This window comes from Monodelphis domestica, chromosome 4 (genome assembly GCF_027887165.1).
Source record: "Monodelphis domestica isolate mMonDom1 chromosome 4, mMonDom1.pri, whole genome shotgun sequence".
NCBI lineage: Eukaryota > Metazoa > Chordata > Mammalia > Didelphimorphia > Didelphidae > Monodelphis > Monodelphis domestica.
The window spans coordinates 417,251,643-417,262,848 of NC_077230.1; the positions used below are offsets into that span (position 1 = coordinate 417,251,643).

General features: G+C 58.5%; 2 protein-coding genes across 4 annotated transcripts; both read right to left on the reverse strand.

Moving 5' to 3' along the window:
* Positions 1-3,103: 3,103 nt before the first annotated feature.
* HAMP (hepcidin antimicrobial peptide) lies at positions 3,104-3,837 on the reverse strand. 2 transcript variants are annotated; one of them, XM_007491824.3, is made up of 3 exons: positions 3,681-3,837; positions 3,417-3,479; positions 3,104-3,327 (listed from the first exon to the last, which is right to left on the reverse strand). In XM_007491824.3, the coding sequence occupies exons 1-3, from the start codon at positions 3,765-3,767 to the stop codon at positions 3,223-3,225; spliced, it is 255 nt and encodes an 84-aa protein (XP_007491886.1). In that variant the 5' UTR covers positions 3,768-3,837; the 3' UTR covers positions 3,104-3,222. The 2 variants fall into 2 exon arrangements, with proteins under 2 accessions (XP_007491886.1, XP_007491885.1); XM_007491823.2 differs by having other exon boundaries at positions 3,571-3,701.
* USF2 (upstream transcription factor 2, c-fos interacting) lies at positions 3,681-11,189 on the reverse strand. 2 transcript variants are annotated; one of them, XM_056825324.1, is made up of 10 exons: positions 10,980-11,065; positions 10,639-10,685; positions 10,430-10,548; positions 10,165-10,284; positions 9,743-9,893; positions 9,338-9,425; positions 9,149-9,207; positions 8,319-8,413; positions 7,874-8,002; positions 3,681-3,923 (listed from the first exon to the last, which is right to left on the reverse strand). In XM_056825324.1, the coding sequence occupies exons 1-10, from the start codon at positions 11,048-11,050 to the stop codon at positions 3,888-3,890; spliced, it is 915 nt and encodes a 304-aa protein (XP_056681302.1). In that variant the 5' UTR covers positions 11,051-11,065; the 3' UTR covers positions 3,681-3,887. The 2 variants fall into 2 exon arrangements, with proteins under 2 accessions (XP_056681302.1, XP_056681301.1); XM_056825323.1 differs by lacking the exon at positions 3,681-3,923 and adding an exon at positions 6,993-7,736 and having other exon boundaries at positions 10,980-11,189.
* Between the last annotated feature and the right edge of the window lie 17 nt (positions 11,190-11,206).

Below are 11,206 nucleotides of genomic sequence, written 5' to 3' on the forward strand. Positions count from 1 at the left end.
AGGTCCCAGAGGAGACAGAAACACCCCCCCCCCGCCACCCCCCTCCTCTCTTGCCCCCTTGCCTTTCCTCACACCTTCCTGAGCTTCCTGCGGCCCCGCAGCCCCTGCCCTGCTCCCTTGCCTTCCGGGCTCAGTGCGCTGACCTGCCTCCTGTCCCCTCAGCTCCAGCCTGTTCGCCCATCCAGCTCCCCCTCCCCTGGCCCAGGGTCTAGGCCTTCGAGGACCAGCCCTTCCCCTCCCCCCGCAAACACACACACATACACACACACCCAGGGTGCCAGGGGCCGCCTGCCTCCAGCACCCGGCTCCTCCCTGCCCGGGGTGGGGGTACAAAGGGGCCCTTGTCAGGCCGGGCTCAGCCGGGCTGCCGGATGCTCGGGTCCTGCCTTAGTGGAGGGATGTGAGGCGACTGATGCTGGCTCCAGAGGCCTCTCCTGTTTCCCCCTCGCTCCTTCCCCTCCCTCTCCCCAGCTGCAGCCTGGGCAGGTCCCAGCGCCCGGGATCCTCCATGCCCAGGACCTGGCAGGGACTCCTGCACTGGGGGAGGAGTAGGAAGGGCCTGGATTCAAATCCTGCTTCTGAGCCTCTGCTTCCCCATCTGTAAAATGGAGCTCCCTCCCAGGACTGTGGTTCTTTTGTGCAGGAAGTGCTTAGCCAACTGGAGCCTGTTATGGGCACATTGGCAGGTACCAGCCCCCTCCCAGGCACCAGCAAATGGGGGCATCTCCAAAGGCACTTATCACTGGAGGAGGCTCTGGGACTGGAAGCCTAGTGGCCAGCCAGCCCGCCCGGGAGATCTTTCCCCAAAGTCAGGGAGGGAGGAGGGGTGCCGTCTCCTCAGGAGGGAATCCCTGAGTGAGGGGTGGGGAATTCCCAGGGGCAAAGGAGATGGGGGGTGCTGGGTCTGCCACCCCCACCTCCGGCTCCATGATGTCAGACGCTGCCCGTGCCTTCCCCGAGTCAGAGACAAAGACCCATTGAGGAGGCAACTGGGGAGGGGCTGGGGACAACTCCCGGGGCCTAGAAGGGTAGAGGGGGTCACGGGCTGGGTCACGGAGGTGGGCAGGAGCCCGGAGTCGGCCACGGGGGCCCGGGAGGGACGGAGATCCGACTGGAGAAACGGCACCCGAGCAGCGTTAACAGAGGTGGCTGCTGGGTTTGAAGTCAGGACCGAGTCCCAGCTAGGCCCTTACCAACCTCGGGCCCTGAGCATGTGGCTCGCACTCCCTTGGCCTCAGTCTCCTCACCTGTGAAGTGAAGCCGCCGGGGCCTCTGCCCGCACCCGGTTGGCAGCTCCTTTCTGGAGTGGAGGAGGAGGAAGCAGAGGCAGCACGTTCCCAGTAAAATGCAAAGATCATCTGCGCTCGCGGAGTTTGCCACCTAATAGGACTTCGGCCCTCACCTTCCATCTTAGAGTCAGTCCTGGGCAATGGGGGCCAAGTGACCTGCCCAGGGTCACCCAGCTATGCAGCGCCTGAGGCCACATCGGAACCCAGGACCTCCCGTCTCTAGACCTGGCTCTCTATCCACCACTGCCCCTCGAGTCGGGGTTTAAGTCAGCTGCCCAGGTAAGGAGAGCAGGAAGGACCCTCAGATACTACCGAGCTGTTTACAGTGAGACAGTAGAGGCCCAGGAAGAGGAGCTCATAAAGTCCTCATCTGAGGCCAGAAGGCCCAGGGAAGCGCGTCATCCAGGGGCTTCTGCACCCTAGCCTTCTGACTCCAGACTCCCCCACTCTTTTCACTGCCCCTCCCCCTCCTTGGCAAATGGCCTCAAGGAAGGTGTGTGCTGCTAAGCCGAAGCTGGCCCTTCAGAGCTCTCTGCTGGGGAAGCAGGCCCGACGTGGACGGGGGGCCCTGGGTATTTTTATCTCCGTGGTTGCTGCAGCCAAGCAAGTTTCACCCCCTGGGCGCCCACCTTCTGGTGAGGAGCCTCTTCCCCCGCAGCACTGTGAATTGGGATGACAGAGGCACAGCCGGTCCCCGGGCCTCATCTAACCCTTTTCCAGCTCAGGAGGACAAAGCAGAGTCCAGGCTCCCCCAGCACAACCTTGGGGAACCTTGAGTCACCCCGATCCCCAGTGAGATTGCTGGAGGGCTCCCGTGAAGCCCACTTCCTGACTGACTCACGGGAAGAAGAAGCTAGAAGGGAATGAGTCCAGCGGGTCCTGGCCTGACGAGCAGAGTGCTTTTGGGAAATGAAGATGGTGTCCCCTCTCCTTTCTGGCTAAGGCCTGACCACTGGAGCGAGGACAGGAGGGAACCCCAACTCAAAAAGACTGGGCCCGAGGGCAGCAGACTGAGAGCCAGGCCTGAAGACAAGAAGCCCTGGGTTCAAATGTGGCCTGAGACACTTCCCAGCTGTGTGACCCTGGGCAAGTCACTTCACCCTCACTGCCTAGCCCTTACCCACCTTGGAACCAATACACAGTATTGATTCTAAGACAGGAGGTGAGGATTAAAAAAAAGATTAGGACCACCAAGCTTGGGCCTAGGAAGACTTCTTTTGTAGACCCTCCTGGCCAAAATATTCCTGAGCTTGTAGATCCTCTTCTCCATCATTAACAAACCATAGAAAATCCCTGATCCTTACACCGTGGAGACAGAAGGTGAAAGAGAAAGAAGGAAATGGCTGTGAATTAAGCCACACAGAAACAGTGGCTACAGCGGGGCAAGGGGGATTGAGGAGGAGACGGGCGGTCGCCCCCAGGTGGAAGCCTGGGCAGTCTCGGGAGTGCCCTGATCCAGAAAGCTGAGGAAGTAGGAGAAGGTGGAGGGACCAGGAGGCTGGAGGTAGTTGGGGCCCAAGGCGGAGGCGTGCATCTTTCTCCTGCTTCATCCTGGTCCTTGCTTCCACCAGGCAACCCATTTCCCAGCACGCGGATATGAAGAAAGACCTCGTCCCCAAAAGTCATAGGGGAAGAGCTGCCCCCCCTTCCCAGCCCTCCTGCCGGGATTTCCACATGCCATTTGGGTCCACCCTGCCCTCCTGAGACGGCAGGTGCAGGTGGAAGGAAGCTCCAGGCTTCCCATGGGGGCCGGGGAGGTGAGAGGAGCCAAAATGGAGGCGGCGTTTTCAAGAAAGACGAGAAAATGCTGGAGATTTCCAGAGAAAGCGTTCCGTTTTATTTAGAGACAATCACCACAGGAAGGGGCGAGGGGAGGGAATAAATTAGACAGCGAAGGGGGCAGGGGAGCCTGAGAGGAGATGATGGGCTCAGGTCATACCCGGCAGCAGATGCCACAGTTTGTGTTGTGACAGCAATTACAGCAGAAGGAGCAGATGGGAAAGTGAGAGTTGAACCTCTTTGTCCTCTGAAGCAGGGGCTGCAGGGAAAGAGACAGGTCAGTGGATTGATGGGGGTAGGGGCAGAATGATGGAGAAATGGGCTGCCCGCCTTGCAGAAATCTCTCACCGTCAAGCCATTGTGAGCCGCTGGAGCCGCTTCCTGGAAGGGAGTCTCCACGAGGTCTTGTGTCTGTGGAGAGAGAAGCAGCCCTGAGGAAGGAGCCCAGGCTTCTGGGGGGACCCCTCAGCCTCAGGCCCCCATCTAGTACACACACACCTACCAGCCCCCTTTCTTCTCTCCTAGGCCGTCCTGTCCACGCCTCTGGGCGCCCCACTTCCCTCAGAGATACGTCCCGGCGCTCTGGGAGCCCAGGCATCCGCGGGGTCTTACCTTGCTTGGGAGAACAGAACAGCAAACCCAACTAGAGAGCAGGAGGAAGCAGAGGCAAGCAGCCTGGACTCGGGTGGTCGGTGCCATTTCTGTGCGTCTCCGTGTGTGCTCAGCCCGGGCTCTGTCTGGCGTCCTGAGCCCGGCGCTTTTATGAGGTCCAAGCCCCCTCCCCTTTGGCCCAACTTACTTTCCAAGAAGGAGGTGTCGTCAATGGGTGAGGGAGAGATAAGCGGGAACATGGCTCTGGGGAACAAATGATTGTGTCACCCACAGCCCACAGGAGGTGTGTATAGGGGGTGGGGCAGCCAGGGTCACACACATGACCCAGGGACAGGAGAGACGGACACACAGGCTCCCCCAGGGTACAGCAGGACATACTCTAGACCCAGGTTCAGATCCCAACCCTGCCAGAGTCTTCTGGGAAAGAGAGACACACGTGTGTCTTCTCGAACGTTATTTCCCGTCTGCCTCAAGGAAGGGACCCAGACCTCAGTTTTCTCATCTGCAAAAAGGGTTTGGGGTGGATGGAGAAGCCTGTTTCAGCCCAGGAGCAGAGCCCACAAGATCTCTTTGCTGAGCTTCTCAGCTCTGGTGGTCCCTCCTCCAAAGAGCCTTTTCCAAGTGACAGAGTGGCTGTTCCAGCCTCGCGTCCCCCCCCCCCCAATAAGAAAACGACTTCCTCCTCTGTAGCCCCCATACCAGCCCTCTCTCTGCTGTCCCTGGGAGCAGCCCATAGGGTGACTGCCTGAAAGAATGAAGGGCTCCTGGTGCCTTTGACATCTGCTAGCTGCTAAACTCAGGCACCAATAAGCCCTTACGCTGTATGTCTCGGCCGTACGTAAGTATATTCGAGAGATAAAGCATCTACTATATTATGGAATTCTGTTTACTACGTAAGCTATACGGAGGATGCAGCGATGTTAGGCACGCACTTCAGTGTTCGAAAACCCCGTCATCCTCAGAGTTTATATTCTACATGTTCTACGGATAACAACACAATCACACAAAAGAACCCCAAAATGGCTTCAGGGAAATGGAGAGCCAGTTTCCAAGATGAGCAGAGGCCTTGTCCTGTAGAAGGTGGCCCTTGGGTTGAGCCTTGAAGGGTTCTAGGGATTCCCAGAGGTAGAAGGAAAGAAACCTCTTTCTCGGGGCAAGTAGAGGGCTTAGTGGATAGGGGGCCTGGCCAGAAATGGAAGGTCCCGGGTTCAAATGTGGTCTCGGATACTTCCTACAAGTGTGATCCTGGGCAAGTCACCTCACCTTGTTTGCCTAGCCCTTGTCTTTCATCTTGAGAGTTGTTATCAAGACAGAAAATAAGGGGTTTGAGTTTAGTTTTGTTTTGAAGATAGAAAGAAGCCATTCTCAGCATTGGAGCCAGTCTCTGCTAAGCAGTGGGGTAGAAGCCCTTGTAGGGGGACCAACAAGTGGACTATTTTGCCTGGGAAGTAGAATGTATGCCAGCAGCAAGGGGTGTGCGTGATGCAGGGTCTCTGGGAAAGCTCTATAGAACCCTTCACAACTTGGCGTCCCAGAGGGGTGGGCATTGTGTCTTAGAGGCTGCAGGAGACCACCAGAACTCCCTGGTGTGAGCCAAGAAGATGGGTCTGGTGGCCAGGTGGCTTGGAGAGAAGAGCCTGGAGGCTGTTGTAGTAGGCTGGGCGGGCAAGGGGTGATGAGGTCCTAAACTCCAGAGGTGGCTGTATGAGCGGAAACCGATTTAGAACAGGAGGGTATCCTCAACTGATTATTTGATAGAGAAGGAAACTGAGGCCAAGAGAGGGCCAGTGATTTTTCCCAAGACCACCAATGGTTAGCCAACAAGCATTGATTAAATTCCTGCTTTGTTCTGGGCACTGTATTATTGAGTATACAAGAAGAGGCAAAAGACAGCCCCTGCCGTCAAGGAGCTTACAGTCTAATGGATTTCTGACAATAGATTGGATATGAGACATGGGGTACAGAGCTGACAATGACTCCAAGGTCTTAAACTGGAATGACTGGAAAGATGGAAGACAAATAGGGACGTTAGGAAGAGGAATAAGCTTGGTGGAAATGATCATGAGGAGTTCAAAGCACTACCTGTGTGGCTCTGGGCAAGTCACTTAACCTTGTTTACCTCAGTTTCCTCATCTGTCAAATGAGTTGGAGAAGGAAATGAACCCCTTCAGTATCTTTGCTAAGAAAATCCCAAATGGGGTTCTAAAGAGTCACACATGACTAAAATGACTCAAGTTCTCTCTTGGGTGCTGGGGGGGAAGGGGGGCGCAGGCCTGGTCAAAAGAAAAATGATGGCTGGACACATGCTGGCACTTGACACAATAAATGCTTTGTGGCTTGACTTGATGTCTCCGACCCTCACTGTAAGATTTCCATTACCTACTTCCCAGAGGCTCCTGGGTTTTGCAAACTTAAATGCTAAGTGTCCGAGTGCTGGGGTGTTCCAGAAGGAAGTTTTCTGTGCCTTCATTCCTCCCCTCTCCCATCTCTGCCACTCATTCCCGAGGTGGCCGATTTCCTCAAGTGAAAATGAAGGAGTCGTACTCAGTGGTCATTAAGGTCACCTCCAAATCCAAATCTAGGATCCCGTATGGGACGCAGTGAAGAGCAAGAGGTCTTTGCCCAGACCCCCAAAGGGAACAGGTCAATGTGATTAGTCCCCACCCCTGCCCCTGTTTACTCCAGTTGGCTCCAGCTCCCCCCAGCCAGGTAGACTTGAAGGCGCCAGAATCTCTCCCCAGCCATCCAGGACTAGGGCAATGACCCTAGGGACACGGGCCTGGGAGGGAGGCGACATAACCCAGAGGTCACGGGACACTCCAGGACTGATGATGGTAGACACTAGTTTGGGAGAGCAAGGATGGGAAACAGATTCATGGCTGAGGATGAAGCATCAAATAAGGGGTGCTGACAGAAGCTGCCCCTTCCCCGTCTGGCCTGTCCCACCACCTCGGGACAGGTTTCATCATCAGCAGGGCTCGGGGCAGGGGTCACTGTGGAGGCGCCAGGGCTGGGGCCCTAGGCGACAGCCAGACGGGCCAAGCTGGGCATCATCCTCTCCCTCCCCTTTCCGTAAGGCAGAGAGCTCAAGGCTATCGTTATTGCCACTGGGTGAGAGGGTGGGGGCTAAACCAAAGTGCCAGGATCTCAGAGATGCACCAGCCCGATACACAAACTTTGTTGCCCCCACGTGGCCCAGCTATGGGCCCTCAAATTCCCGCTCCAAAGCCCCTGCCCTCATTCCCTGTTTCCCATAAATAGGAAAGGCTCTTCCACCCAGGGATGGCTCTAGGGAGGCATCAGAACCAACAGTTGAGGCGGGGGCCACATGGGCCAGTTTATTGCAGTTTAAATACCTTTCTCTTTTTTTTTTCTTTTTTCTTTTTTTCATAAAGAAATTAAAACACACACACACACCCAAAGAAGGGGTAAGGGTGTCAGGAAGTGAGCTGAGGAGGTGGGAAGCCGGGGCCACAAGTCCAAACAGCCCCTAGCTGTGGGGGTGTCCCCACCAATGGCTTCCTCCCTTCTGAGCAGCTCTGTCTCTGTACCTCCAGGGAAAGAGAAAGAGGGCAGGCAGGCCTGGCATAAAGGGGTCAAGGTAAGGAAGGATTTCTTTCCTTGTGTCCTGCCTCCTTCCTTCCACCAAGGTGAAGGCAGGAAAGGGAAGGCCAGCAGGGAGCCGTTAGGTGTCATGACTGAATTAAAGTGGAGAAATTGGGGTAGAGGAAAAGGGAGAGAGTCAGAGACAACACACAGAGATGGGAGAAGGTGGACGTGGTGGGTAGGGTGGTTTTTGTTGGGGGTGGGGTGCTGTATTCATGGAAATGCTTTTTTCTCCCCATTTTTGTTAAAAATCTACTATAAAAAATGCAGCTGGGGGAGGGGGCAGACTCTCTCCCTCTCTGTGCTAAGGGTTGGGACAGGGGTAGCAAAGACCCCAGGGAAGGGGGGCAGGAAGGGGTGTCACTGCCGGGACGTCTCCCCAACAATCTCCAGGCCATGTTGCTGCAGCTGGGCTCGAAGCAATGCGTTCTCATTCTTGAGTTCCTCTATCTGGGGAGGCCGAGGCAGGCAGTTGGCTCCCAGGCCCCAAGACCCCGGCTTAGCCTGTTTCCCATCAGCCTCTCCACAATCCCCGTCCTGGGTCTTTGCCCCTGGGCATCCCCATCCCCACCCCCTGCATATCTCACCTGCTGCCTCAGGAGCTCATTGTCCATCTGCAGCCTTTCGGCCTCCTTGAAAGTCTCCTGCATTCGCTGGTTGGTCTGGCGGAGTTCCCGGATATAGTCACAGGCTTTGGACAGAATCCCTCCCTTACTCTGAAGAGCAAGAAGGGGAAAAGAAGGCAACAGGGCAATCAGAAAAGCCCTTCCTGGACCAAGCGAGCTCCAGTGTTTCCCCTTCACCCCAACTGTCATTGCCCTGGGGGGCAGCCTCACTCCTCCCTTCCCTGTGGCCTCTTCTGCGGTCGGTCAGGGTCAGCAGTGTCTGCCGAGCCCTCAGAGGAAGGGTCAAGGGCCAGCACTTGGAGCCTGAGGGGCTGGGGGAGATCCTATTTGGAAAGGGCTTTGCCCAGCTAGCCAAGGGCCCCGAGGGGCTGGGGAGTGAGGCCTGGGCCAGGCCAGAAGCTCTCACCGCTCCTGTCTTGCTGTTGTCAGTGTTACAGTCTGGAATGATTTTGGAGAGCTGGACGATCCAGTTGTTTATCTTGTCCCTTCGCCTCCTCTCCACTGCAAGGAGGAAGGAATTCCCCACCCCCAGGGAGCTCTATGAGACTCCATTAGAGACACAATCTGCTGCCCCCACCCCGCCATGCCAGGCCACCAAACCCCTAGAGCCTAAGCAGCCCCTAAGGTGCTGGGAGCTGAGGATTACAGGCAGGCTGGACAGCTCCTGTCCACAAGGGCTTCCAAGCACAAGGAGGGGGGAGGTCATAAAGAGGTGGCAGAACTCTGGGCTTCAAAGGGTGGAGAGAATTGGGTAAGTTAAGAGACCAGGCCAGGGCTTGGTCAGCAGGCAGCAGTGGGGTAGTTAAGGGCTCTCCTATCCCTCTGGCCTGTTTCTGTCTGTCTGTAGGCAGCGTACACATTTGGGCCTAAGAGAATTCCTAAGGCCACATAGCTATAAAAGGGATCCTCGAGGGAGGGAGGGCATTGGGGCAGGGTGAGGTCTGATGAGAGGCCCAACACAGACTGGCTATGGGGGAATCAGTGCTTCAAAAGTTTGTCCATCCAGCACCTCCAGAGTGACAGGGGACAGGAGAACAGAGGCTGGGGGGGCCTACCCATGCTACCCCAGCTCACTGGACTCTCCCTTCCAGAATGACCCCAGCCCTCCCACATTCCCCAGCTCCCCCCCTCCAGGTGACACAAAATCCACTCCCCCTTACCCCAGCACCCAGGACGGGCAGTGAGGAGGGGTGACCTCAGTCCACAACCTGACAGAGAGGGACCCTTCGCCCTCACCTTCATTGTGCTGGGCTCTCCTCCTCTCATCTCGGGGGGTTCTTGTCCCATCCATTTTCCTAGTGGAAGAGAGACAAAACAGATACATCCCTTTTGCATTTAGCCCTTCCTCAGGCCCTCACTTCTGGGCTCAAAGAATCTGGCCCTGAAGCCTCAACCGCCCTGGAGGCCCAAGCATCTTGCACCTACGGAGAATACGGGTGGGTCCGAGGGGCAATAGTTCTCTGCGTTCCCGTCTGAAGCACATCTTGGGGTGTCATCATCACATAGAACTGGCCTAGGAGAGGCAGGGTTGGGGTCAGGGTTAGAGGTCACACCTGTCCAGGCCTAAGTCTGTGAGATCTCTCCTAGTGGTACAGCCATGAGGCAGCTTGGAGAAAACTCTGATCCTGTTCAAGTCCAGCCTCAGACACTTCCTAGCTGTGGGACCCTGGCCAAGTCACTTCATCTCTGCCTGCCTGTAAAATGGGAATAATAGCAGCACCTCCTTCCGTCTCCACCCCCACTCACTAGAAGCCCTTCTGGATGTTTCCATTCCCCTATCACTCCCCTGGGTCTCTTTACCCCTGCCCAGAATCCCCTGTGCTTCCCCACCTCCTGCCTGTAGGCTCTGGTCCGTGGTCTGCACGGACACTGCTGTGGCATCACCCACGCTGGATGCTGGAAAGTAGGCAAAGCGGGCCTCCCCACTGACTGCCTCAGCGGCTGGGCTGCCCCCATTGCTGAAAGGGTTCTGGATCACAGCCTAAGAAGAGAGAGGGAGGATGGACCTCGGGCTGCAGGGGCAAGGCTTCCCTGTTCCTTTCCAGTCCCTCCTCAGCTCTGCTCAATGTCTCACTGCCTCTGTTTCCCCCCCTGCCCCTTGGATGCGGTGCTCTCAAGGGCAAGGGGAGAGCCCACCCTGATTGGAGGCAGGAGACAGAGAACGGGGATTCAGGATCCCATCCAGGTTCTGGCCAGATTCCCTCGGGGATTGAAGCCCAGACCCCTTGCAGCCCCCAGCGCCTCGGACTGACCTGCGCCACGGCCTGCTGCCCCCCTGTGAAAGCTGCTGTGGACACCACGCTGACAGCCCCGGTGGTGTCTCCCTGGCCATCCAGCTGGCCATCCGTCACCTGGACCACTCTGTATGTTACCTGTGGGGGCAGCAGGGGGCGGCAGAGGGCACCGAGTCAGTACTGCCGAAGAGAGCTCCCCGGGACAACTGGACCCCTGGGCCCTCGGAGCCCCGGCGCTCCCCCCCTACCCCCATCCTGCTCCCCTCCTCGGCCCCTCCCTCACCTGTCCTCCATTATTCTCTGTGCGGAACTGGTACTGGATGTTGTGCTCTCCGAACGCCGCCTGCTGGACGCTAGCGATGGCCACCGCCGTCTGCTCCTCGGCCCCAGGCCCTTCCCCGGCTGGGGGCAGAGGGAGGCCGGCTCAGCGCCCCGGGCGCCCCCCTCCCTGCGCCCCGCGCCCCCCGGCGCCCCCCGGGGGTCCCCACTCACTGTCCTGGAGCTCGACGCCCTCCTCCGCTTCGGCTCCCTTCTCGTGGCTGCGGGGGCGCGGAGGCAGCGGTCAGCTGGGGCCCGGACGGCGCGCGCCCCGCGAGGACCCTCCCAGCCCCTTGAGATCCGGGCCCTGGCCGGGCCCCGCGGAGGAAGGGGCGAATGGAGGGGAAGGAGCGCCCCCGCCGAGCCCGGTCAGAGTCCCCTACTGAGCTCGGAGGGTCTCCCCGCACCCTTCGCCCGCCCGCCTGCGGCCTCCATCTTGTGCCTGCCCCGGCGCCCGCCCGCCCCGGATCATGGCCGCGGGCCGGGCCCGCCCGCTGCTGCCCGGGGGCCCTTACCTGGCGGCGGCGGCGGCGGCGGCGGCGGTGGCCGAGGCAGCGGGGTCCAGACCCGGGTCCAGCATGTCCATGGGGGGGGCGGGGGCGGGGGGGGCGCGGGGCCCGGGGGGAGGGGAGGGGGAGGGGGAAGGGGGAGGGGCGGGGGGCCGGGGGGGCCCGAGCCCGCAGCTCACGCCGCGCGGCAGGAGGGGACGGAGGAGACACGGGAGCCGCTCGCGCTGATCACG

Coding starts and splice junctions, on each gene's coding strand:
- HAMP (XM_007491823.2), bottom strand. CDS start 3,666: ATGCCTGGGCTCCCAGAGCGCCGGGACGTATCTCTGAGGGAAGTGGGG. Junction 3,480..3,570: donor GGAGAGAAGAAAGGGGGCTG/GTAGGTGTGTGT, acceptor CTCTCTCCACAG/ACACAAGACCTCGTGGAGAC. Junction 3,328..3,416: donor CGGCTCACAATGGCTTGACG/GTGAGAGATTTC, acceptor CTTTCCCTGCAG/CCCCTGCTTCAGAGGACAAA.
- USF2 (XM_056825323.1), bottom strand. CDS start 11,050: ATGGACATGCTGGACCCGGGTCTGGACCCCGCTGCCTCGGCCACCGCC. Junction 10,549..10,638: donor GGGCGTCGAGCTCCAGGACA/GTGAGTGGGGAC, acceptor CTCTGCCCCCAG/CCGGGGAAGGGCCTGGGGCC. Junction 8,414..9,148: donor GAGAGCCCAGCACAATGAAG/GTGAGGGCGAAG, acceptor TCCTCCTTGCAG/TGGAGAGGAGGCGAAGGGAC.